Source organism: Seriola dumerili, unplaced genomic scaffold (genome assembly GCF_002260705.1).
Source record: "Seriola dumerili isolate Sdu_G_001 unplaced genomic scaffold, Sdu_1.0 BDQW01000052.1, whole genome shotgun sequence".
NCBI lineage: Eukaryota > Metazoa > Chordata > Actinopteri > Carangiformes > Carangidae > Seriola > Seriola dumerili.
Window position 1 is genome coordinate 7,637,283 of NW_019174307.1, and position 25,769 is coordinate 7,663,051.

The 25,769-nt window shown below is 40.1% G+C and overlaps 3 protein-coding genes across 6 annotated transcripts; 1 reads left to right on the top strand and 2 right to left on the bottom strand.

Moving 5' to 3' along the window:
* Positions 1-247: 247 nt before the first annotated feature.
* Positions 248-2,786, bottom strand: cunh3orf38 (chromosome unknown C3orf38 homolog). The gene is made up of 4 exons (XM_022741029.1): positions 2,625-2,786; positions 2,115-2,290; positions 1,399-1,643; positions 248-957 (listed from the first exon to the last, which is right to left on the bottom strand). The coding sequence occupies exons 1-4, from the start codon at positions 2,749-2,751 to the stop codon at positions 591-593; spliced, it is 915 nt and encodes a 304-aa protein (XP_022596750.1). The 5' UTR covers positions 2,752-2,786; the 3' UTR covers positions 248-590.
* A 996-nt stretch (positions 2,787-3,782) lies between these two features.
* Positions 3,783-13,203, top strand: LOC111218571. Of its 4 annotated transcripts, XM_022740932.1 has the most exons (12): positions 3,783-3,895; positions 4,275-4,325; positions 5,979-6,218; positions 6,312-6,429; positions 7,620-7,772; positions 7,918-8,112; positions 8,903-8,976; positions 9,246-9,443; positions 9,737-9,874; positions 9,970-10,059; positions 10,191-10,334; positions 10,578-13,203. In XM_022740932.1, the coding sequence occupies exons 3-12, from the start codon at positions 5,979-5,981 to the stop codon at positions 10,704-10,706; spliced, it is 1,479 nt and encodes a 492-aa protein (XP_022596653.1). In that variant the 5' UTR covers positions 3,783-3,895; positions 4,275-4,325; the 3' UTR covers positions 10,707-13,203. The 4 variants fall into 4 exon arrangements, with proteins under 4 accessions (XP_022596653.1, XP_022596654.1, XP_022596652.1 ...); XM_022740933.1 differs by lacking the exon at positions 4,275-4,325; XM_022740931.1 differs by lacking the exon at positions 3,783-3,895 and having other exon boundaries at positions 4,100-4,325.
* A 153-nt stretch (positions 13,204-13,356) lies between these two features.
* znf654 (zinc finger protein 654) lies at positions 13,357-25,769 on the bottom strand. The gene is made up of 12 exons (XM_022741341.1): positions 25,654-25,769; positions 23,470-23,615; positions 23,041-23,122; positions 22,641-22,776; positions 21,629-21,831; positions 21,021-21,157; positions 20,598-20,739; positions 19,707-19,991; positions 18,453-19,604; positions 17,375-18,165; positions 15,533-16,614; positions 13,357-15,424 (listed from the first exon to the last, which is right to left on the bottom strand). Exons 3-12 carry the CDS (start codon positions 23,104-23,106, stop codon positions 15,420-15,422), a joined length of 3,999 nt encoding a protein of 1,332 aa, XP_022597062.1. The 5' UTR covers positions 23,107-23,122; positions 23,470-23,615; positions 25,654-25,769; the 3' UTR covers positions 13,357-15,419.

A 25,769-nucleotide genomic window follows, 5' to 3' on the forward strand; every position in this document is an offset into this window, starting at 1 on the left:
GTTTCCTGTGATGAGTACCGTCCTAATTCTGCCCTACTCCTACATTTCTGTATGTTCTGAAGATCAAAGAAATGTCGTATAACTGTGGAACTGAGAAGATAAATATTGATATTAAATGTGTAACAATCATACACTGGCATAAAGCAATGCCTTAAAGAGCAGTTTCAATTTTAGATATATAGAGCACAACTGTACACAAGTGTTAACATAATCTTTATATTCTATATATTTACAAGATTATGTCCGTATTTATATTTCATCTTGCAAAAGGCACAGACCACCAAAGCACAATATGTTTTGCATCAAGGTACAGTATATCTGAAGCAAAAAGTTTCCCCGACAAAAAGCAGCAGAGACTTGAGGAATCCTTTCCTCAAGATCCGTCATGTTTTTATGTTACATCACCAATATGCCTCCAAAGTAGATTTAGATGCAACAGTGTCCACCTACCTGTACAACCTGACCTGGCAGCTATACATATGTTAGGACAGGTTTGTGCCAGTAAAGCTGCTAGCCCCAGTTTCTGAAAACAAATGTGTTTGGTCGAGTTAGATGAGTGATGCATCAAGAGAGTAAGAAAGAAAAGAGTGTCATCCACTGCAGAGAAGCTGCAGTTCACTGGAGTTATAACTCAAGGCAGGCGCTGCCACCTCTGTCCCGCCCAGAGCATCCTGCCCTCTGATCTTAAGGTTGACAAATTTAATTTTCCAGCTGTTATTTTCCAGTGGGGAGCGGATGAGGCCAAATATTTGCTCAAAGACGCCTAGGCAGGCTGCATCTCTGTGGATGGTCCCAGCCACGGCCACCAGCACCAAGCCATGGGGGGAGGCAAGGGTCCTGAGACCATGGGGCTCCAGGTTGGGGCTGAGAAGGAGGCGTTCTTCCTTGGTCAAGGCTAGGAGACGAAGGCTGACCAGTTCAGCACCCAGGAACTCATCCATCTGTTCACTGCCAGCTCTGAGAAACAGAGATGCAGCTCAGTCAGCAGAGTTTGGTTTTGGGTTGTTTTCCCTCAGTTAACTGTAAATATGTGTTGAACATTTCTGTGATTCTGAGTTTTATGTACATAAAAGGTTGTAGTTCTGCTGGAGTGAAAGTGGAAATTTAAAATGCTACAAATTATACAATACAATAAATAAAGGAAATGATTAAGTTAAAAGCCAATGTTGAACATCTTTAACCTCAATACACTTTCCATGTTTCATTATTCAGCAGAGATCAAACACATTACTCCCTATAATACAATCCTTCAAGCCAATTTATAATAAACAAAAACTGAGCTAAACTCCATTTGATCTGGACACTGAAAAGCAAACACAATCAAATCAATATCAGTAGCCCCCATGTTGATGGTTAATTTAAATCATGTTCACATCCAACTGTTAATGATGTTCTTACTTGGAGAGTAGACGTAGCTTTGCATCTGACCAGAAGTGCTGTTGTCCCCAGTCCTGAGGCTGTTGCCCCAGTGAGGGGTTCTGACTGTTCAAGAGCTTGAAGAACCACTGGCAGAACTGTTGGCCAAGGGCCTGTGGGTCAAAGCCCATCTCAACCTTCAAGTCCATGGTATCAGATGGTGTCTCTGTGGGCCGCCTCTGTCTGGTCTCATCCACCTCTCCTTGAAGGCCTTCATCAACCACGGCCTTGAATGAATGAGAAGTTATTGGTTGCATTTTCAGTTGAAAATCTGCTGAAGAACACCTAACACCTAAAAGATTTTCAGCCAGTATGAGCTGGACGGTATCTCACATATAAAAAGATTGGAGCTGAGGGATCAGGGCATCCTCCACCCTGCTAGTAATGTTTGTGAATTATTTCAAAAGTACCGATGTCTGGTCCATCGGTATTGAGTCATTTAAATTCTCTGAAAACTAGTAATTTGCCATGCAGACTACAATAACCTTTTGACAGCTGTATGTACTTTAGTTAAAAATGTTATGAGTGATGAACTGTTAACACCTGACTTAAGAAATTATGGTTTTTATAGTATTCCAAGCGGCCTTCAAGTTATCTATCCTCTATTCTGCCTTAATACATGGTTGTACCATCCATCCATCCAAGGCTAAATGTCACCATCTGATTTATAGGTTTTCTCCATATATTCAACCCTGTACCTTCCCTGACGACCAAAGCTCCAGCGTCCTCTTCACCAGCTGATGTTTCTCGCTGTTGGGAGGCATCACCACGCCCTCTTTGGCCAGGTACTTGAAAATGAGGTCACGCTGAACCTTCTTCCTTCGCAGGAGTTCCTCGGCATTTTTACTGAAGGACAGGATTGTTTCCATAGCCTCTGTATGAACAGATGAACGTCAGGCACAAGTTTATTTTATGGTGTCATTATCTGAACATAATTTCCCGCAGGCAGAAATAAAACAGCAGCAGAAATCCCGGTTTTGGCATAAGCTCACGCTTGGTAAACGTGCAACATGTATCTTAGTACACGACTGAGGTATTTTGGTGATTGGCTGAAGTCCTACAGAGACTTTTATGACCTTTATAGCTTCATTTTCTTAAAACTTAAACATTTTAGAGTTGGTCCAGGCACCTTTCTTCCTCCTACTACGGTCTATTTTGTTTTGGTATTTCAGAATTCTGTTGCTATCCGGTACAAATTAAAAACATACCTCTATTATTTTCCACCGCTATCATCTTATTCGTGACAGTGTCACTAAGTGACAATAAGTCATCTTTTGACATTAACTTCAGTATCTTCGTACATCCAGCACGCTCTGTTTCTGACAGCCCTGGCATCTTTAATACCACAAAACAAGAACTCAAGCTTCCCGTCGTCCATTCGTGTCCTGCTAGAAAATTGATCGTGCAGGAACAAGTATCAGTCAAAAAAGGTTCCGAGCAAAGCCGTTGTTGCTACAGCGCTACAGTACAGAAAAAGACAAGAAGGGGCCTTTGTTGCCTTTAAAACTGTAGGAAATATCGGTGTCTTAAATTCGAATACGCACGATCAACACTAACTACACATGAACAGCTCATTACATTTCTCTGTTCACGTGTTTAAGGCCCATCATTTGTTTTCTAGATTTATCCACTCCCACTTCTTAAAAAAAAATCCAAAAGATTTCAAAAGTAAAGGAAAGAAATATTTTATGTTCCCACACACCAATATCTTTCCAACAGTTTTTGTAGTATTGATCATGTCACATTTTCACTTATTTTTTTATACATTCAATATAACTGATAAGGTCAAATCTTAATTTGAAAATCAAACTCATTAAACCCATAAAATTCTGTAACCGTGTGGGATTACATGTGTATTACTGATAAATTCTTTGTAATAAAGCAAACTATAAATATTTTACAGCCATCTTTTAAACCAACAGAGAGTCTTTGATAATAATAATAGTAATAATAATAATGATGATGATAACAAGAATGAGAAGAAAAGAACAACAATAATATAGATATAGAATAACTTTAATTAGTAGTTTTAGTTTTTATCAATAGTTTAAGAGGCCAAATAATAATATGGACGGTGGGAAGGCTCGGCTTCCCCCCTTGCAACGAATAATATATTTCTTCGCTAACTTTGCAGCTCACTTCGCCAACATCTGAACACAAGTCAGGTCATCTCCACGATCTATCTTATCAACTCACAGTGTAAACTAAATACAATCACATACTGTGTGGAAATTATGTGTCCTGATCAGATGACAAACATCACATTGAAAGACAAGTGCAACCTTGGCTTGTAAAAATACCAGCAGGGTTGGGGCTCAACTTTCTGACAAACGCTGGTGGCAGAGGTCCAAGGCTGACAGGGCACTGGGGCAGAGGATCCGGGGCAGATCCAGTCTGCGGAGGGGGCATACACAAGTGTGCTACATCTTCTGTTGTGTCTTTTAGGATCAAGTGACATTATCTACTGATACGAGTTAAGGTAATTCCTTTATGGTCAGACGATAATATATTGTTTTTTACTCGCAAGTTTTTATTAGAGTTTTAAAGGCAGAATAGAGTTTATAGAGGCCATAATCTGCTATCATGTCAAAATACACGATTGTGGTTGGTTATGGTAATTTAAATTATGGGCATTATGATTTACAGTCAACAGCGCTAGGCTTTTAAGGTTACGAGGAGCACCTGAAGGCATCAAAAGACAAGATAGCTAGCTTAAGTAGCAGCGACAATGTAGCAGCTGTCTACTAGCCTGCGCAGTGATGGTGTACTGGTAGTGCCGCTGGCTTATTTACCTGCAAGATAAGTGACCATCCAGCGGGAAGTACAGTTATTCATTAATTAATATGTTTTAATAACAGGACTATCTGGATTAGTCGTGCTACTTTATACTGTACTCCCGATTCAAGCAGGTGAGTCAGCCGCTGAGAGGCAACGTAACGTTATATTGTTGTTTTGATGCAATAACATATTCACATTAGCAAACGCTGTTCCATCATTTAGCTTAGGTGGTGTACGGTGTACATGTTTAGCGTCAAATTGAAATTCATCATTGTTGTTACTTTTGTTGGTTAAATTGCTGTTCAATTATTGGCATATGTGGATCCATTCAGAACTCCGTTTAAAACTTGGGTAATTTAATATAGCCGTACTGTTGGTAAGCGTCCATACATTTTAAAATTGAGCTGCAGATTTCTTTTAAAATAACAAATGTCATTCTATAAATCGGTTACATTTCATCAGCTTTTAATTTCTTTATTTGAAAAAACTCCAGAGTTACACATGTCTTGTCATTTTTCATAAAAAATGGAACAAATTATTATTGACGTTATTCTTTAAATATAACCAACTTATAGGTCATTGTGGTAATGTATTTGGATGTAGAAAACGGCGCTAATCCAATTCCTTAGAAATTAGTAAAATATATTACTTGTGCAGTTGCAATAACCATTTACAACTTAAACAAAAGAAACAAAACGGTTTAGTAATAAGGAAAAAACCTTGGACATTGACTCACGTTTGCATACTGACCTCATTATGAGGAGTGTTTTGATCCAGTATTTGATAAGCCAAGACTAATATTGACTGGCTGTGTCAGAGTGAATGAGGAACTGTGTTATTGGTTAACTTCATACAAGCTCAGTTACCAACATTTATCACAGTTGAAATACATCACACTGGCCTACTTTCAACACAAGGAAATGTTGAGAAATGAGCAGGGAGGAAATTACGCCAACCATACATCAAGTCAGGCAAAAAGAGATCCTGAGCTCCTTATGCTCAATTCTCCAGATGACAAAAGTGGGCTGTAAGATTAGTGGTTTAAATCCTTCAACTGGCCTGGAGAATATCACTCTAAACAAAATGTAGAGACATCAATGGCAATACAGAAAGCTGAGGACAAGAACATGATTGTTTCAGCATATTTTATGGTGCGAAAACATTTGGAGAACTGTCTCCTTCCTCAGGGAACACAAAGCACAAGTGAACTGAACGCATGACCCCTAAATTTACATGCGGCCAGTTAATCTTAATCAGATAGACAGTCTCACCTTTATGAGTATGGACAGAGAAAACAATTGCTCTTTCAGTCAGTGTGTAAGGATAAACCAGAGATGTAGGCATCAACATATTTAAAATAAATCTCAGATTTTACCTCCTGTAAATGTAGAAAATAAGAGATGTTTTTTTTACGTGTGAGTCTATACAAAACGTATCTAACATATATATATATACACACAAACCTAGATGTATATATGCATGCATGAATATACAACATAGACAGTGTGTACTTACACATGTACACACATACACACGGAGAACAAAGCTACTGTAGTTTAAGGCTTCATTCTGGCCAAAAGGGTGTATCCAATATGCTTATCATGTGTAGGATAAAGCACCCTCTTGCTCAGTACCCAAGAGCAGAAAGAGGAATACTATGGATGAACTATTTTTGCATAAATTAATCAGAGTCAAAACAGATCATTACTGAAACCCATGGAGTTCCACCAATTTTCTCTGGACAGCTAGAGCTTAAAACTCCCATTTTACCATTATTGCTGCAGATGGGGGAGTTTGAGAGCAGTGCTCTGGGCCGGGTAACGGTGTACTCCATCCAGGGGTGCCCACACTGTGTGCAAGCTAAGGCCACCCTCGGGCGATTGGAAATACCAGTATGTGACGTGGACGTGGGTAAGCATCCAGAGCTGAGAGCCAGAGTGAAGGAGCTGACAGGACGCAGCACAGTCCCTCAGATCTTCTTTAACAACGTTCATGTCGGGGGCAATGATGACCTGCAGAAACTGGTGAGGAGGAGGAGAAAATATTAGTTATACCTACTATTATTCAAAAGTGTGTTTAAACCTCTATGTACGCGTTGCTCCGTTTCACTTCATCAGGCTCCTGAGGAGCTTCGAAGATTGGTGAGTCTGGTCAAGGAGCAGCCTCTTCCAGCAGACGCTCCACCGCTACCAGAGGAGAACCGGTCAGAGGATACAGCTGGGGAGACCGATGGAGGTGAGGGATTCATTACTCAGACTATTTGCTTTTTCTAGATTACTTCATTGCCTTCACATGTGGGAACAGCCAATTTTATCACTGCTGAGAACTTTGTCTATAACACACATTTCATGTTGTGTTTAACGATTATACACATTTTTTCCATTGTTGGGGTGATTAATTGTGCAATGTTAGTTAGTAAATCAGTTTCAGACCGGTTTGGTCTGCTCTGGAGTGGGTGTTGCCTGTAGTCAAATGGTGAAATGGAGTGAGGAGAAAACTGTTTCTTCCGGCTTTAAACAGTAAGACTGAACCAGAGTTATGAGGGCTGGTTTTGCATAGTCATCTCTTTCAAGAAGCAAGCCAAGAGCTATGAGTGGTTATGAAATAGTGCTGGCATATATGGACATGTTTGGGAAGCAGCAGGTTTGTGTGTGCATGTGTGTGTGAGTGTGTGTGTTTGTTTTATCTCATCTCCTGTCACTAAAGCCAGCACAGACAGTTGATATAGGGAACTCGATACTCTGGAGGAGCCCAGCAGCACCAGGCTGTCTCACAGTACCTCATTATATGTGATTATTAAGCTCCCGACAGTGTAAACAGAGTCTGTCCACTGGGGCACATACACAGCTGTTTGTGAGGAAATATTTAAATTCAGTGTTAGCTTTGATGTAGTATTGGCAACATCATCATAAATATTATGAAGGACAAGATCAAATAGTCAGGCGATTCAATGTGCTGCCGTTGTGAAGTGGCCACACCAACCTGTACTTTCAGCTCCTGCTGCCACAGCAACAGTAACAGTGAGAGTTAGTAGTAGAGCAGCAGCCATGTTTTGGTGGTGACGTGCCTACATATAGTGAATGTATAATGTCATATAGATATTGTTAGTTTAAAGCTTTATTTGCTCGTGTCCCCTTGATAATCTTTCACAGTTCAGCCTTACATTAATGCCTACAGTGAAAGTTGTCACCTAATTATGTTAAATTGTGCTCATAAGGGATTATTTCTCAGGAAGAAAAATGTAAAACAGCTGTGTTGGGGGGAAAAAGAAACTATGATCTGACCCAATTCAGGTGATCCCTTTACCTTTATCCTGATACTACTGGACTATATAGTTGCACATATTCTTTCATTCATGTGGGTGTGAACATGTGTGTTTCTGTTTGTTTGTACATGTGCGACTTGGCATATTCCTTCCCTCAAAGAGTTTAAGTGTGAGAGAGATGAGTTGGCCGACCTGGTAGATGACCTCAAACATGGCAGTGTGATTGGCAATCAAAGGAAGGGGCTGACTTTATACAAAAAGAGCTTCTCAGGCGATCAGCTGGTTGACTGGCTGCAGAAAGAAAAGGGCATGGGTAAGTAAGGCTGTAGACCTGCAGTAAAACAGGCTTTCTCTGTTGTGGTAGTTTGATTGTCTTCGTTATGAGAACAAACTAGAAACTCATTAAAACTATCAAATCCAGAGCTGTACACCACTGACTGTGGCCATGTGTGTGCTAGCCAGGGCTGAGGCCTGTAACACTGGCCAGGCGTTGTTGCAGAAGAAGTACATGGTCAGTGTGCGTGACTGTGGGCGGCAGGATGGCTGTTTTGGAGAAGGGAAAGACACCATGGACACACTGTTCAGGCTGCTGGAGGATGACCCTCATTCAGCCCTCAACACAGGACAGACTGCATCCTGCAGTCCTATACAGGGTAGGTCAGGACTGGACCAGGCTTTGGGCATACACACATTGCCTCCCAGGTTCACTCTGAGCAGTGTCCGTCAAGACTCTTTAACACCTGTCCCTTGTTCTTGGCTGCTGGCTTTTGGGTTCGCTTGGGTTTGTGTATTATTTCAGAGAAGTTAATGGTGGTAAGAGTTGAAGTAGGGGGTTAATGAGATATATAATCAGTCGTGTTTTGAAAATAAGTAAATAAAAATGATCAAATTAAAAGTTTTTTTACACATAGTATTTGTTCAAAATATCTTCTAGTGTCAGCTTAGCTTGGTTAGTGTTCAGAAATATGAAAATATATATAATTCAAGCCCTATTTCAAAATCTTATTCTGCTTTGCTGTGGGTTTGGTGTCATCTTTTGACATATTACGGCTTATTAGCTTTTAATTTATTCTCAAATTGTTTTCTTCTGCTGTGGTGATGGGTGGCTTCTGTATTGTTGTATTTGTAACTGACCTTGCTCCCCTCCAGAGGCTAACTGACGAGCTAATTTGTGTATAATCACTGCTTTTCAAAAGTGTGTTTGTGTTTTTATGCTTGGCTTGAATTTATCTGCAATGGTCTTTTTTTCTCACAGGTAGTGTTTCCTAATAATGATCTTGTTTGTGCTATTTCAAGGTTAGCCTGATCCTTGTTGCAGTCTGTAAATGTCCTTCCCATTCAAACAGTGCTTTGATTTGTCTCAGCATCAAAAGCTGGTGAGTATATGAAACATTAACCGTCTCTCTCTCTCTCTCTCTCTCTCTCTCTCTCCCCCTCTCGCAGCGGCTGAGCTCTCTTTGCTTTTACGAGAGATGATTCTGAAATTGTTCTCCGAGCATCTCTCTGCTGATGGCAAGGTAATGTCGTCGTTGACTACGGAGGGCTTCTGACTCACTGAGTGATTTTCAAATGTACACGCGTCTGTTTTGGAAATGCATCTGTGGCATGCAGTGTGCACCGTTGCATCGGGCAGGTTCCTCTGAAGTTTCATGTGCATCGACAAAATGGCTGCACACGCAGACTGACCTCGTGCGTTTTTCATCTTGTGGCCTTTTATGACATTGATATGACTTTACATGTTTTTGCATTGTAAATTGACTGTGTGGTTGTGTTCTTGCTCCCGCAGTCTGTGGACTACAAAGGCATGTCATTGAACCCTGCGTTTGAGCGTTACTGTGAACTAGCCATTCAGCTGCAGAGGCTGGAGCTCCTTTCACTGAGCCGAGAGGAGAAGCTGGCCTTCTTCATCAACATCTACAACGCCTTGGTCATCCACGGGTACCTACGTATGGGGCCCCCCACCAACATGTGGCAAAGATACAGAGTAGGATCACATAGCCCTCATATATGTGGAAATTATTGTGGCGCAAAAAGCATTTAAAGAAATCAATAAGGCTCAGCTGATGTCTACACTGAAGTTAAAGATATTAATTTCTTTGTACTGATTTTCTCTCATTTCAGCATATATTATTTTACATGCAGATAAATATAAAGATAAAACGTATGCATACTAAACAGCATGGAGGTCACTTTATCTAAAGTTTTGTTGTATTTTTTTTTATCCTGTGGGCAGAAGTGCATTACATTAAAGAGCTTTGTTTCCGTCCCATTTTGTAGTTCTTCAACTATGTGAGCTACCTGATTGGAGGAGAAGTGTTCACATTACAGGACATAGAGAACGGCGTTCTGAGAGGGAACAGAAAAGGTGTCGCACAGCTTCGAAGGCCCTTCTCCAAAACAGACCCACGGCTCAGAGTATTCAGACATTCTGTTAAATCACACCTGAACATTTCACTCTATAACAATATCATTTAGAGTAATTAAATGTCACTTCTATTGTTGTCCACCAGGTGGCTCTCCCAGACGCAGAGCCCCTCATTCACTTTGCCTTGAACTGTGGTGCAAAGGGCTGCCCACCTATTAAAACATACACTCCACAGGTGAGTGGATTTCAGTCCCACCAGTCTTTTTATTGTATAATTAGTAATGGGAATACACTGGGCAGTGGCCTATATTCATTGTACAAGCTTGAATGGTCTGAACTCAAGTGTGATCTACTCAAACCTATCAGGACATAGACAGCCAGCTCCGCACAGCAGCTGAAGCCTTCCTGGAGAACGACGACGGCTGTGTGGTGGATTCTGGGAAAAGAGAAGTGCGTCTCAGTCAGATATTCAAGTGGTACAAGGCTGACTTTGGAGGCACTGATGAGAAAGTAGGTTTAAAACCAAATCAACATTTGAAGTCTCTTATTGTCTGTATTTATTGTATACAACAGCATTTTAACTCTCCTAAGTTATATTTAATTATCAGCTCTTGTGTCTACCATTAATACTGGCGGGTATAACTACAGTGCAAATTACAGTTACCATTCAAAGCACTGCAAGAAACATACTGATATTTTCAACCTTCAACCCAACTGTTTACCTCACTCTGTTTTATCTTCCCTCTGTCGTAGCTGCTGAAGTGGGTGCTGGAGCACATGGGTGACTCGCCGAAGAAGACCAGCCTGCAGGACATCCTTTCTGCCGGAAAGACCAAAGTCTGCTTCCTCCCGTACGACTGGAGCTCCAACAGCAGCCACTGAGCATGAACACACAAATACTTACACACCCAGCTATACACTATGTCTCTTTGCATCTGTCCACTTTCTCCTGAGCTGCATCTACTTAAAAACCAGAAGGACGGTGATGGCATGTTCGCCAAATGCAGTCCACTGGTCCCAAACCTCATGCAAATGTTTTTATGCAAAACAGACTATAAATCCAAGCGTTGAAAGGGACGTGTTTGTTGCACTGTACCATTAAATCCGACTTCCCTTTTAGGCTTATTCTAACTGTAAGGTCTTATCATAAGCCCCCGTACCCCAAATATATGAGTTGTACATTCAACTTTATTACTTTCAAGTAATTACAACAGAGAACCTATTTTAGAAAACAGGTTGCACACAGAAGTTTTGTACTGCAGCAGCATATTTAATAAGATAAAATGCACATAAAGCGTGCTATTGACTTTGCTTTTCAATATTTACTGTTAAATATCAAACCCTAAAAAACAACAGACATATCTTAATTATTTTAGAGTAAATTATAGAGAATGCTAAACAAGCATATATTATAATAATAATAACTTCAATCATAAATATGGTTTCCGTGCTTTCCAGTCCTAGTCTTTAGATAACAAGTCAGCAACTCAGGACTCAGATGATCATGATTTTGTCAGTTCAACACTCTTTATTTGGGCTACTTAAGCGGAGCATTTGATAACTTTGCTGATCCAAACACACTGCCTTGACAAGCCATATCGAAACCTTTTGAACTTACAAACCCACTCCCTCGTGTGCAGTAAACTGCAGATGCTGCACAAAGCTGGTCCATCACTCCAGCACTGTTGAGGTAGCAGTGGTTATGAGGGAGGCTCTATCCTCTGAAATCCCCATCTTTGTGGACTGTGTCCTTTGTACGACCAAGCCCTTGAATTAACAGCTACTTTGTCCTTGATTAAGAAACACAGACAGATGCAGTGCTCAGACTTTTGCATATCTTGATCAGGTTTTATGCCTAATCCCTAATTGTATTTTGTTTCTCCCTCTTCTCATGTGAACCCACAATATTGTCCACCCCTCCTTTTGATCCAGGTCTTCCATTTGAACTTGCAAAAGTGCTACTATTGTGTTTTTAGCACATTTAATTAAAAAAATAATAATATTGTGAATTATGAAAACATTTATCAAAACTACACCCATGTGGGATGCACTCTGACACTTTGCATGTTTATCTCCAACTCTGAATGCTGTTGAGACATATTTGTACTTTTTTCACAAAGATAAATGGTCATTGTTGATCTATATGAGAATAATGTGCCGCGTTTATTCGGCTAATTTATTCCAGCATGTCTGCAGAAACTGAAAAAAATTCTCAGTCTCGAAAAATATCTTTCATTGCCCATATCAGTAGTCATGAATACAGATACATGTAGCAGTTTGTCTTAATTCATTTTAGTTTCCACCTGAACAGGCCCACAAAAGTGTGCAGTACTCTTTCCAATTTTTTAACAAAAAAATTTACTTAAAACTTTTCCCTAAAGTTTTCCCTTTTACCTGGCCTTAAACGTTTGTAAGATTCATTTTTAACATGACGCATCACGATGCCTTTTCCATTGTGATTTCCCACATATTCCGTTAGTATAACTGTACAGTAATAAGGAAGAATGGGACTTGGAAAAACTTCTATCAAGGGGGCTTTCCGTTTCCATAATTTTGGACTTTCTTATCTCAGGTCAAAAGAAAATGCAAGTGGAAACAATATTCAAGTTGTTTGATACGTTGTTAATGCTCTTTCCAGTCATTCTGTGTAGTCTACATCAGTCATTCTTTAAAATCCTGCACATTACCATCCATCTTAGTTTCTTTGTCTTTAAGCTACATACAGCACCAAAGCAAATGGTTAAATTAGCATGTGGTAAAACTGGAATGAATTTGCTGCATGTGATATTGGGAAAAGCCTTCCACCTTGAACGCTGACCTGTAGCAGGCCTGCCTCTCTGCCATTGCTTGTTTTTTCGAGCCTGTAAGCTCAGCCATAAGTTGCCATAATAGTTGGACTTTGACACTTAACCCCCACGTTACCCCCAATTAAATAAATAAAGTGTCATTAAGACAGTAACGTCAGAATGCAACAGCGCAAATCCAAATTTGTTAAAGCCAGACTGTCAGCTAAAATGTGCAGTACATTTTAAACAAGTCACACAACAATAGACTGCACTTTTTCTTGGAATACATGCCTTCAGTGACAATGCACCCTTGACTTTAATACACATAACTCCATTACTGAGTGACTTAGATTAAAATAAAAAGGGAAAACACTTTGTGGACTTTAAGTGAATGGAAGGGTTGTAATTACGTGATCCCTGTATTTTTTCAAAATGACCTTGTGTATCAGGAAAATGTGATGCAAAAACTTTTTTAAACAAGCAATTCTAATGTAATCGTTCTATTTTCCTCTTTCCTGGGGGCTAATGAAGCAATATGTTTCTGTACAGTAAATATGCAATGCTCTACTACAATAAAGTATATATTGAGTCAGCCTGCTTTCTCTTTTACTGTATCATCTCACTGCACCTAACAACAGTAAAACTACATGAATAATGTGGAACAAAAAATGTAACATAACTATCATCATGGCAACAAACTTTTAGATTCATCATTTGTTTATTCAAACAATTTTAATCACCTTTTCTTTAAGAAAAATAGATGAGGAATCATTACCTTTACAAATCCAATCTATTAACATTTTTACATATAAATAGCAAGTTTAAGTGCACAGTCCCATAAAAACATTACATTAAAAAGTTATCAAACAGATCAACCATCTCAAAAGTATATACATAACAAAGGACCAATATAAAATATACTACATAATGAAATACATGATCATTGAGTTAAACTGAGTAACAATGTCAAACTGAAATTCAAAGCTGTTTTACTGATCTTTAATGTTTCTGTTTACCTACAGTCTAACACTGATTCAGTCTTGGCACTAATAAAATTGTGAATAATTCATATGCTGTACAAGAATTAGTGTGACAGTATGAAGGCAGATTTACATGGTTTCGGACATTTTGGTCATGGCTTCAATGAGTCAAGTGATTCATGTTGTCATACCATGACCAGAGGACTAGTTAACAAAGGCAAAACCCAATTCTGCCTAACTACTGAAAACAACAGCCCACACACATTAAGCTGAAAACACTTTCTCCTTACAGTTTTAAAAGTGTCTGTATGTGACAAGGATTTTAAGGATTTACTCAGAATTGAAATCAATTTTAATGGTTCAGAGACGTGGAAAGAGGACAACCATCACATATCCACTGTTACTGTCATGTCTAATAAACCTGTTTTATACATCCTGTCTACAAAGACCAAAGCTTAGAGTGGCGCATGGTTCATTTGGAAGACTATACATTCTGAACAGAGGGAGCAACACGCACTGAGCTCAACTTTCTATCAATTATTAGGATTTTTCACAATAGTTTATACAGTTGAAAACACTGGTTATGTTGTACTGAATGGAAAGTCCATACTAAGGACATCACTTTAAAATCATAAGTTGAAGCCATGAATGAGGCCTTGTTCATGGCATCATTTTCAACACCACAGCCTTGAGTCTCAAGTCACCAGGGAAAAACATCGGTTTGGTGGCCACAGTTTTATCTTCTAAAATCTTTGCAAAAAAATAAACAAAATTAATTGATCTAAAAAGGGTGAGTGAAGAAGAAAGCCAGTTTAAGTTCAAATTAAAAAACGTGAATCTTTCAGGCTCACTTTATCTGAATGTTAAAGGCTTCAGTATATTTGACATGTGCCTTATAGTCCTCATAGGTTAAAGTGGAAGATGAAGGATATGGCATTTAGAGTAATCTTTATAGCTATACCAAGTTCTAAATGGGATGCAGTTTGCCAGAAACATTGAGGGGGATTTTTCCATTGCTGTTTACGGCCCTGACTGACGAAAACATATGATTTGGAGTGTGGCGCAAACCACACTGACTAAAGCATTTTGCATCTTATGTGTTGCGTGACTGACAACAACATTTGTGGGTGAGTGTTTATCAAGCTATGTAGTAGTACCTTATAAGGCAAAAGCATTTCAGTTATCCACACATCCAGCTTCGCCTCCTCCTACCTATTCGGGAAAAATGAATGACTGAATTACATTTGTCAGAACTTGCCAAGGAATAAACTTGAAAGTCAGGTTGAAACTGTGTATAGTTACTTAGTGACAAAGTTTCAGAAATGCAAATACAGAAAAGGAATACATGTGATTTGTGTGAAGTTATTTTATGGTTTATGGTTCATGTGGAAGTTGTCCTGGGCCATAGTTGGTTTCTCAGTTCCCAGACATTGTTCTGAGTTACTTTTAGATATACTGAGAAAACAAAATTTGTTTTTTTTATAACCAATTTTGTTTAAAAAGGTGAATAAATATTGACCTATCATAGATTATGAGAATTAATAGATTTATCACCTTTTTTGCGTATTTGACAAAGTGCACACTGAAGATGTTTTGAAGAAAATTAGTTAAAAACCAATTTTAGCTGTCAACGTTATTGCTTGAGAAGTTTTATCAATCAATAAAATCCTTCCATTTACCATTTTGGCACATTTCCTGTCATTGTTGACAAACTGGTATCCAAGAATTAAATAGGTACTGTATCTGAGTATTGAGAAAAGGTTCCAGTGTTCATTTATCTTCAAGGCTTACCCTGAGCCAGGTGACCTACAGCTCCTCTTCACGCACTACTAACCTAGAAATAAAAAAAACAGAACAAAAACAATTATTCAGTGGTCCAAAGGGGTTGGACATATTCATATTTATGAACTGTATTCATAATCAGTGAATCAAGTGTATTTACTTTCATCATCTGAATCAAAGCCAAAGAGTGCAGAGCAGGTGTTAAGGGCTTGGTGTTTCTGCAATTCTTCTAAGCTGCTGAAGGATGACAGACATTTGTCGCAGCGATGTCTGATCTTCTGCTCAGGGGCCACGTCTTCCACCCGCTGCTCCTGCTCTGGGACGGGCTCCTTCTTTTTCTTATTGCTCCAGTAAATGTTTTTCCTCGCAGCAGCCTCATCAGTGGACCTCCTCTTGCGCATTGAGAGCAGGGATTCATCCAGGTATGTGGAGGGTGGTGGCCGGATGAAGGGGGCTTTGACAAAAGTGGCGTAGGCGGGATCTTCGGGTTTGAAGGTTTTGTGCTCAGTGATGTGCGGCTCTCCCAGTTTCTGTTGGACTCCCTCGGACAAAGTGGACAAATCCTCAAGGTCTCGGACATTTAAAGGGTCCCACTCGACTGGCGTTCTTTTTCTACACTTCTTACTTGGAGTGTTTCCAGCAGCAACAGTATGGGAAGTGGAGATTGATCCGTCAGATGCATTTGTTGCCACATCCTCATATCCATTGATGTCGGGTTTGCTGTCATCTGTGGGCTCGCATTTGACAGTGTCCTCTGAATAATTATCTGATCTGGACAGATCCTCACCACTGTTTGCAACATTTATTTCACAATCCTCCTCCTCAGTTTTAATTTCCTCAAGACACTCAAAATTAGTGGCCTCAACATGATCAGGGGTGGGACTCTCGCTCTGCCCCTTCTTATTCTGCAGCCATAACTCCTCGACCTTCACTCTCTGCTTCCACGGCGCTTCAGCGTTTTGCTTTTTCTGTCTGCTGGGTCCCAATTCTAACTCCTCTCTTTGAGGCGCTGGGATGTAGTGTCTCCATTCATGGTCATAGAGTCCCTGAAGGCTTGAGAAGAGCTTCTCACAGTCTGTGAAGGGACACTGGGGTCTGAAGGGCTGGTGGGTGCTGACATGGTCCTTCAATTCCTGGTGCGTCAAGAAACGCTGGTTACACTCCAGATGGTAGCAGAAATGCTGGAGAGGGGTATCGTGGAGCTTCATGTGATCCTTATATTGCTGGAGGAACTGCATCTGCCTGTTGGTGGAAAGGACAGTCAGCACAGTAAGTTCACCTAAGAAACACAATTTGCATTAATTAACATTTAGCAGCAAATTGAATAATCCAAATAAGTTCTGCTGAAAGTATACAAGAATGCTGAAATTTAAAGAAACTTCTTGTATATTTGGCATCAAATGAGGAATTTCTCACAGTAACAGACTGTTACAGAAATCAGCATATCAAATGGTAAACACTGTATTGAGTATGAACTACTAACTCTTATCATTACCACTTTAGTTAGCAGGTAAAGCAAGAAATTGCCTCTCAGCCCCCCAATAAATTGGTTGTGAATCTGAATATGCATTACTTTACTTACTTTTCCATTGAATTCACAAAACAAACACAAGTTGGTCTGGAATCCAAAAGACAACCAAAACTAGAAAGGTGCTGCTTTAATCTCAACTGGTGTGTCATCATTCTCCATGTTGTACATCAGCTGTCCCACATTCATTTGCTGGAAAGGTAGGAGTTGCTAACTGACTCATAATTTAATCAATTTTGTGATTTAGGTAGCTGATATAGAACTGGGAATCTCTATTAATGGCCTGTTATACTGGAACTTAATATAATAATAATAAAAATAACAGTTTTTTCAATTCAGGTGCAGTTTGTTTTTTTGTTTTTGTTTTTTTTTAAATCACAAGGCAGATGCAGTCATTAACTCAGTTATGTGAAAATGGCCAAGTTTAAATGTAGGTAAGTTAGTCTGTGATGACTGATATACTGTACATCTTACCTGAGACAGAGGGAACACTTGTGCTTGGCCCAAATGAAAGTCTTCTCCAGCACTTTCTCATCATTAATATGGCATTTGATCGCATGCTTTGTTAGTGTGGTGCTGATCCTCAAGAATACTCTATCACAGGACTCTGAAGGGCACAAGTGATACGTGATGTCCACACCATAGCCATTTTCTCCTACCGGGTTCTCCTTCCCCTCTCCATCCCCCTCCTTCTCCATCACAGATGGATCTTTTACAATCACCAGGCCATCTTTAATGACTACCTGCTCATCCTTGAAATCTACCTGCTTAAAAATATTTGCATTAGGGTTCTTGCACTTTTTGTGTAGCACGGATGTCTTTTTGATGAGGGTGCGGAGGTTTCTGATGATTCGATCTTCCCTCTTGAGGCTGGAAACTCTAGTTTTGCCTCCAGGTTTCTGTCCTGGAATTTCCTCATCAGAAATGGAAGTAAGATTCTCATCCTGAGGCTCGTTCTGATCTTCCACATTATCTGCTATTCCATTAGCAGCTGGGGTGTCCTTGGTGCATGGCTCCTTATCTGGAGGTTTTTGCTTGCACATTTCATCAATGTGGTCCAGAACATGCTTTTTGGCAAAAGGAAGCTGTTTAAAGCGTTTTTCACATAGTATACATCTTAGTTTGCTACTCTTAAGGTGTGAGAGAGCGTGCCTCATAACATTCAAGCCTTTATAGTCTTTGCGACAGAAGTTGCAGTGGTACGTCAAATGGGCATACTGTTGAGTACGGAGCACTCTGTCCCTCCATGTTCTCTTGGCTTTCACCTGAAGAAAAGACAACAAACCACTGAAATCAATGCTATGAATTAAACAGAAAAAATGTCAAATAAAATATCAAACAAAAGACACTAGAACCACTTGTTTGTTGTTCTCTGTTTCCCTTAATAATACACAGGGTGTGTTCATGTTTTAGTAACACTTTCAAATACTGAACTCACAAGTGTGTGTAAACACATCATGGTTTCTTGAAAAACAAAATGCTACTAATCCAACTGTTACATAAACCTACATTATCAAATTCCTGGGAGGGTAATTATAGACAAATAACTGACCTCAGTATTTGAGACTTCTGTTTCCACTGTAGGCTGGGGCTCCTGCTCTTCATCACCATTAAGCTCATCTGGTGCTGAGGATTCTTGAGTTTGCAGTTTCTCACCATCAGGCTTTTTGGAATTAAGTGAGTAACTGTGCAACAGTTCTATTGGACAATCCAGTAACTCCAATGGAGGTCCATCAAGCTCAGGATCAGCTTCAGCAGCAAGAACAGCAGCTTGAGGCTCACTGGGAGAACCTTCACTAAGCTTGGAACGAAGCTGAGTTTGTTCACTGAGCCCACTAAGGCAGACCAAGTCAGTATGTCCAATTTCTGTCTCAAGGTCATTCATCTGGTCTATTTGATTCTCTTCATGTTCACTCTTCTGTTCAAGTTCATTCTCCAGACGAGGCATATCCTGCTCTTTGTCTTCTGTATCAGTTTTCTGCTCAAAACCAGATTCGTCCTCAGTGAGGAATATTTCATTATCAGGGTAAGACAGTTCAAATTTAAATAAAGGCTTCCTTCCTCGTTTTTTCCCTTTAACTTTGACCTTCTTCTCCTTAACTGTCTGTACCTGCTCCGGCCTTGGAAGACCCTGCAACCATCTTTTCTTCCGTCCTTTTCTTTTCAAAATTTGGCTCTTCACACATCTAGACAAGTACTCTCTCTTGCGGTTTAGTGGGAGCTTTGCAGTAGTTGAATTTTCCAAGTTAGTGTGATTGCGTCTTAGTGAATACACAGGCTTATTACCCAAAGAGGTGGATTTGAGATTGTATCTGATCTCTGGATCATCACCAGGGTCTGCCTCATCGTCAGATGCTGAGTGTTTTCTCCTTCGTAACCTTCTCCTCCATTTCCTCCTCTTTAAGGGAGCATTATTTGATGGAGAAACACACTTTCCTGCCTCTCCATCTTTAATCTGCTGTTCTGGAAGGTCTTGGTTCACAAATGTAGCTTCAGTGCACTGGCATAAATTTAAACCTTGAGTGCAAGAGTCATTTAAACAATTATTTGTTAAAAGCTCTTCACTGTATTCCTTTTCTTCTTCCTTCATCTCATTTAGAACAGCAGCCTTCATGACCTTGTCACTTATCAACTCCAAGCAATGGGTCTTGAGGGTCAGGAAGTTCCAAAACTCAGGATCAAAGCACAGGCGCTCTTTCAGCATCTGGAAAACAAAGATGTGAAAATGTTAGGCGCAAATCATAACGCTAATATATCCAATATATCAAAGGATGCTGAACATCTTCCCCTTTTCACCCTCTCCAACCTGCAGAATATGGAAGCGAACATTGGTCCGGACGGGGCTGTTGTGGGGATGCTGCTCCTGGTCAGGATGCATGTACAGCAGGCAGACGGTTCGATAAGCCTCCAGGCTGCGTTCCTGGCAGAAGACCAGCAGGGCACACGCTCGACAGATCTCCAGGTCATGAGGCAGCAGGAAAGCGATGGTCTTGCAGACCAATGACCGGGTTACAGAGTCAGCCTGCATGTCACACAGTTGAAAGGCCCTGGCACAAAGCTCTACACAGATCTGGATTCCTTCACTACCCACCTGTTTAAAAAAGTAAACAATACTATTTTAAATTAGGTAAACTGGTAGAAGACAGAAGTATCAAATTACTACAGCCAAGATGAAAGAAAACCCAAAAATGTTAATTTTGACTGCAGAAGTCTACACTGTTTACAATTAATTTGCATAAAACAAAGAAATATATACAGGTGCAGTTTAAGATCTCTTCGCTTTTTGCACACTTTATTGCGTTGAGTTCCTTGGATATCATGGCTTGTTTTTGTCCCTACATGCAGTGTGAACTGTGAGCCCTCATACAGAGGTGTGGGCCTCTCTAAACGATGTCCCATCAGTTCAATTTGCCACAGGTAGACTCCAGTCAAGTTGTAGACAGATCTCACACATGACTAAAGCAAACAGGATAGTCTTGATCACAATTTGGGATGTCAGGGCAAGAGGGCTGAACACTTTTGTAAATGTTAATTCCAGTTTGAAATTTAATTGAAAAGGCAATTTTATCCATTTGAAATTAAATTTACAACATAATAAAGTGTGCAAAAAGGTCTGAATACTTTCTAAATCTTTTCTTATCATTTGTCCTGACGAGCACAACATGGAAAACGATGATGCTGTGATGACACACCGCACCTCTGTGGTGACAAGTTTGATGAAGGGAAAGATGGCTCTGACGTTGGTAGCAGAGGAAGCCAGCTGTAAGCACTCAGCCAGGAAGCCTTGTCTCGAGGGATGGGCCCTAAGATGCAACCTACTCCAGATGAACACCAGGTCCCTGCAGAAAGGCAGCAGTTGAAAAGTCAAAGACTAGTTTTGTTATATTTTCATTCAACAGATGTTATAATTCCTCATTCAATAAACAGAGGGGTACTGAACCAAATTAAGAAATCAATATATGTATCCTGCCAATAACTCCCCTTGGATATACACATATTGTGCAAACAATGTTTACACAATGCTACTGAAAGTTACTGAAAATAACATTCAAGAGTGAAAGCCGAGGAGATGTTTTATAGTTATATTAGTGTGATGTACTTGTCTGAACATCATACTTACCAAATGTAATACATGTCTCCATTGTGTAGATGCTGGGTAAGGAAAGCTTTACACAGTGACAACAGGAGCTCATCTTTTTCAACACTCTCTGTGTTGCAGATTATCTCCACTGCATCACGACCATCTATCTCTGCCATCTGAGGAAGAGAATATGCAGATGCACACACATGAATAAAAAAAATAAAAAATACACCAAAAAGTAAATCAACATGCATTACAATTGATGAAAGGATACCAGAAACAGAAGAAACTATTCTAAATAATGTGTCCTATTACACTTTATTTTTATTTTATCACAAAAATTGTTATTATGTCTTGTTTGTAATAAAAGTTTTAATTTCTTTTTCTTTTCTTTTTTTTTTTACATTTCCACCGTTTTTTTGGTTGATTTATATATTCAACTCTATTCATATTATTGTCCAAAATTTAGACAGACCAAAGAATGAAATTTTTCTATTCCCCATTTTGGCTGGTGTAATCCTTTCCATTCATCTCCACCTCTGCTATCTGAAGGAACAAACACATTCATGTACATTACACCCCCTTATTTTTTCACATTGCTAATCCTTTCTGTCGTTTCTTTGTCTGTGCTGCTCTTCTTCTCTTACCTCCTTGTGAAGATGTTCATGCAGTGAGGCCTTGTAGAGGCACGTAAGGTAGGCCTGATGGAAGTACAGGTGTTTGCCGGCCTCACGATTTTCCAGGCAGCTTTTAGCTAGGGCCATAGCCTCCTTCATTCGTTCACAGGCCTGCAGATAACGAACCCGCAGCTCCAAGAATACCGGCAACTCTGCGCTCAAGTACTCCTCAACTACATGGGAGGAAATCACATGTGTTAATGTGCATGATATGGGAGTATTTACATACAAGTGTGGCCTAGGGTGATGTTAAATAGAGTAATTTAACATCCACCTGTGATGTCGGTTTCATTAGCATTCTATACTAGCCAGTGAGTTTTGTCGATCTCTGATGTAAAGGGTTTGATGTATTGTAAAATCATAGGTATCTTAAAACACATCCCAAAATCTGGTCAGAACCAAAAATGATAGCCAAGAGCCTGCAAGAAAACTCTGAGGTACACTAGATCAACGACCTCAGGGGAGATTTTAAAACTTGGGCCAAAAAAACAAAACAGAGAACAGAAAAAAACATCCTGAAACTGTAATCGCGCAGCCAACCGGAGCCCTTTGTAAATCCTACATCACACTTGGAGGTCCAATGCTGGAGTCATGTTTGTGGACTAGATCTATATTCAGCAGAACAATTCAGAGCAAATCAATACAACACAGGAGCAGCTGAACTTCTGTGAACTTCTGAACAGTGTGGACTGACAGTGTGATTCTGATTAGTGAATGGCAGACATGAAGGTGAGTCTACAACACTACCTATCACGCTCCCTATCAATCATCACTGCTGCTGGACAGAGCTGTGTGCTCTCACCACTCCTCTCCCTTAAACTATATACATTTGTTGATGACACAACCCCAGTGAATCATATCAAAACTGAGTCTTGTCACAAGAGTGGAGAGCCCCACTTAACAATGCAGCGCTCTCTGTGTTTATGCTTTGTCAGCTAATAATTAAAATCATTTAAAAAATGTATAATGGTCATGAGCCTACCCTCTTTCGGTGGCAAGTCTGCCTCCTTCAGGATTCCTTGCAGCACTGGATTCTCCCATGGGCCTCCTGCTTTGATGGTCTGCTTCACATGCTGAAGGTAGCCATTCCTGTGCCGCAGGAGCCGAGAGTGACAATCCTGCAACGAGTGGCAAAAAGCTGGTTCACAAAAATTTCCTTTACGAACACATAACCTTTTTGTGAGATGACCAGTGAAGTAGTAAAACGTCATTGTTTGTAGAAGGGTAAGACTCAACTGTGTTGTAGTGTTTTCAGCTGTTGGTAACTGTCACTTAACACTGAGCACAGCTTACTAATGGCACATAGGGCAGCTGGGTCTTATGAAAGTGTGTTGTGTGAATTAGAAAACAAAGGACTGAGACAGTGGGTCAGTTTTTGTCACCTGAAAGGAATCAAGGATGTCTTTTAAAGGGTCTTCCACAAATTCTTCTTTGCTGAAAAACAGCATCAGTTCAAAGAAGCTCCTGCAAGACAGTGAGAGAAAAAAGGTTTACCAAAACACCTCACAGTAAGTGAGAACTTACTGTGTTACTTCAAGTCTGTGTGGTGTTAACACATAATAATTTTTAGTTCACAGCTTTCAGTTTTAGTTTCAGTTTTCTACCATTATTTTTTGTTCTGGACTCATCCTCATTGTCTGTCTATGTTACCCTGAGGTCCACAACGAGCAACATTTTGTTAAAAGGACCAGTTTTTTCCAGAGGGGTCATTGATGATAAAATAGTTCCACACATGGCTCCAAATAATAGTAACTGGTTCTACACTGAAGTTGATGCGCCAGTTTTCCGTTTCCAAGGAACAAACTACTTACAAGGCCAGACTACTGAGAACATAGTGGATGTGCTGACAGTCATCAGGGAAGGGAGCAGTGGCTTCGGTGAACTTGCAGAGTGCTGTCCGCAGCACCTTCAGCTGGGGGAGAGGAACTTGCCATTGCCCGGTGTACTCCTCAACCAGCTGTGCAGGAAGAACATAGTGAACAAAAGAACAAAATTTAGCACAGTCATATTTTACACACACACGCACATATATATATCCTTAATTAATGACTTTGTAGAAGCCTCTTTGGCAGGAATTACAGCTTCAAGTCTCCTTGGGTAAGTCTCTACAGGCTTTGCACACCTGGATTTGTACATTAGGCAGGTCCTCTCAAGCTCGATCAGATTGGATGGGAAGTGACTGTGAAGTGTCAGCCCAGTCTCAGGTCACATGCACTCTGGAGTTCTTTTAAGGACCTCTCTGTATTTGGCTGCATTCGTCATTCCCTCAACTCGCTGAGATGCATGATGCTGCCACCACCATTCTTCGCCATAGGCATGGTATTAGCCAGGTGATGACCAGTGCCTGGTGTTTGTCTGACATAGTGCTTGGAGTTCTTCCCTAAGAGTAAAATTTTTGTTTCATCAGATCAGAGAAAAATTTCCCCTCATGCTCTAAGAGTCCTTTAAATGCAATTTGGCAAATTCCAAGGAGGCTGTCATTTGCCTTTTACTCTAAGTGGCGTTCATCCAGCCACTCTACAGTAAAGACCTGATTGATGAAGTGCTGCTGAGATGGTAGTCCTTCTGACAGGTTCTCCCATCTCTGCAGAGGACTTCTGAAGCATGGTTAGAGCAATTACGGAGTTCATGGTCACCTTCCCGACCAAGATCTTTCTTGCCCAGTTTTTCAGTCTGACCAAACAACCAACTCTAGGAAGGCTCCTGGTGGTTCCATACTTCTTCCATTTCATAATTAGTGAGGCCACAATGCTCCTAAACACTCAAAGCTTTAAAATGGTTTTATACCCTTGCCCTGATCTGTGCCTCCCCACAATTTAATCAAAGAGGTCTACAAAGAGTTCCTTGGACTTCATGTCCCTGACCACAGTTTGGAGTGCCACAGGAAAGGGGTAGAACACTTTTGTAAATGAGAGATTTCAGTTTTTGATTTTTAGAACAAATTTGTTATTATCTTAAATTAAAAAAAATTAAAACAAATTTTCACTTTGTCGCTGTAGGTTATTAATATCAAATTAATCTGTTTAAAATTAAATCTACAACAAAATAAAGTGTGCAAAAAGTGAGAGGGACTGAATACTTTCTCAAGACACTGTAAATTACTGTTTATTGTAATAACCCCTTCGGCACAAAACAATGACCACCATATCCACCACCAAAGTACTCATCTTACAAAGCATTTCACTAACTGTCATACTGCATCAAAAAGAGTCTCAGTCAATATGTGCAAACGCTGTAGAGCTCTCATGTGTATACTGTGTCATGTTTTACAGTTCGTCATAATATAACTCTGTTCTGATTGACATCGCTATGGTAACAGACCTCTCCAAAAGGTGGGACTCATTAGGATTAAATGATTGTGTAAACTAATTCGGCCCAAATATCGTTAATCACTGTTTCTTTAAAAGAAAGGCTGAAATCAGACTGAGGTGACAGGGCCACATGCAATGACTTCAGGCTTGTGGCTTGTAGTATGTGCACCTTGCAATCTTTAAACTAACGTTACTGTTGATAACGTCATGTTACATGGTGGCTTAAAATTAAGTTTTCCATTGGTGGCTGTAAATCTTATAGTATTTAGGTTACCTAACCTGGCATTTCATATCAACTAGTGGCATTTCAGAGCAGAATATGTTGCATTTTACTCATTGTTTCATAAAATGTTAATAACAGTAGTTACATAGGTCGTTAGAAGACCTCTTACCGTTAATTAGCTTAGCGGACTTGCTATAAAGCTAAGCATGATCAAATGCCAGATCTCTACAAACAGAGTTACTACATGGAGTTACTTAGCCGGGAGCCCAGTTTATACCTATCATCATTCTGTTGACTATTTCTGTTTTGTTTCTGATGGGCTATGCCACAGTCTTGGCTAGCTACACAACTGCATTAGTAGAGCTAGTCTGGAGGCTAATGCTAGCCAGCTAAGCTAGTAGCGTTAGCAATAAACAGACACCGACTCAGTAGACTAGCCAACAAAATGGAGTCCAACATACCTCACAAAACTCAGAGCAATAATCTTTGCTCTTCAGAGATGATTCATTGCTGCAGTGGCTACTACACAATGTGTCCAGGGCTGATTCAAGCCCGTCTGTTTCCAAATCACTTTCGC

What these genes read in the sequence shown, in the direction of transcription:
- LOC111218571 (XM_022740932.1), top strand. Translation starts at nt 5,979, where the DNA reads ATGGGGGAGTTTGAGAGCAGTGCTCTGGGCCGGGTAACGGTGTACTCC. An exon ending in ATCCTGCAGTCCTATACAGG is followed by an intron (nt 8,113 to 8,902) that starts GTAGGTCAGGAC and finishes CCCCTCTCGCAG; the next exon opens with CGGCTGAGCTCTCTTTGCTT. An exon ending in ATCTCTCTGCTGATGGCAAG is followed by an intron (nt 8,977 to 9,245) that starts GTAATGTCGTCG and finishes TTGCTCCCGCAG; the next exon opens with TCTGTGGACTACAAAGGCAT.
- znf654 (XM_022741341.1), bottom strand. Translation starts at nt 23,106, where the DNA reads ATGCTGTTTTTCAGCAAAGAAGAATTTGTGGAAGACCCTTTAAAAGAC. An exon ending in CAGAAGTCTCAAATACTGAG is followed by an intron (nt 18,166 to 18,452) that starts GTCAGTTATTTG and finishes TCTTTTCTTCAG; the next exon opens with GTGAAAGCCAAGAGAACATG. An exon ending in AAGTGTTCCCTCTGTCTCAG is followed by an intron (nt 16,615 to 17,374) that starts GTAAGATGTACA and finishes TTCCACCAACAG; the next exon opens with GCAGATGCAGTTCCTCCAGC.
- cunh3orf38 (XM_022741029.1), bottom strand. Translation starts at nt 2,751, where the DNA reads ATGCCAGGGCTGTCAGAAACAGAGCGTGCTGGATGTACGAAGATACTG. An exon ending in AGCTTTGGTCGTCAGGGAAG is followed by an intron (nt 1,644 to 2,114) that starts GTACAGGGTTGA and finishes CATTCATTCAAG; the next exon opens with GCCGTGGTTGATGAAGGCCT. An exon ending in AAGCTACGTCTACTCTCCAA is followed by an intron (nt 958 to 1,398) that starts GTAAGAACATCA and finishes TCTGTTTCTCAG; the next exon opens with AGCTGGCAGTGAACAGATGG.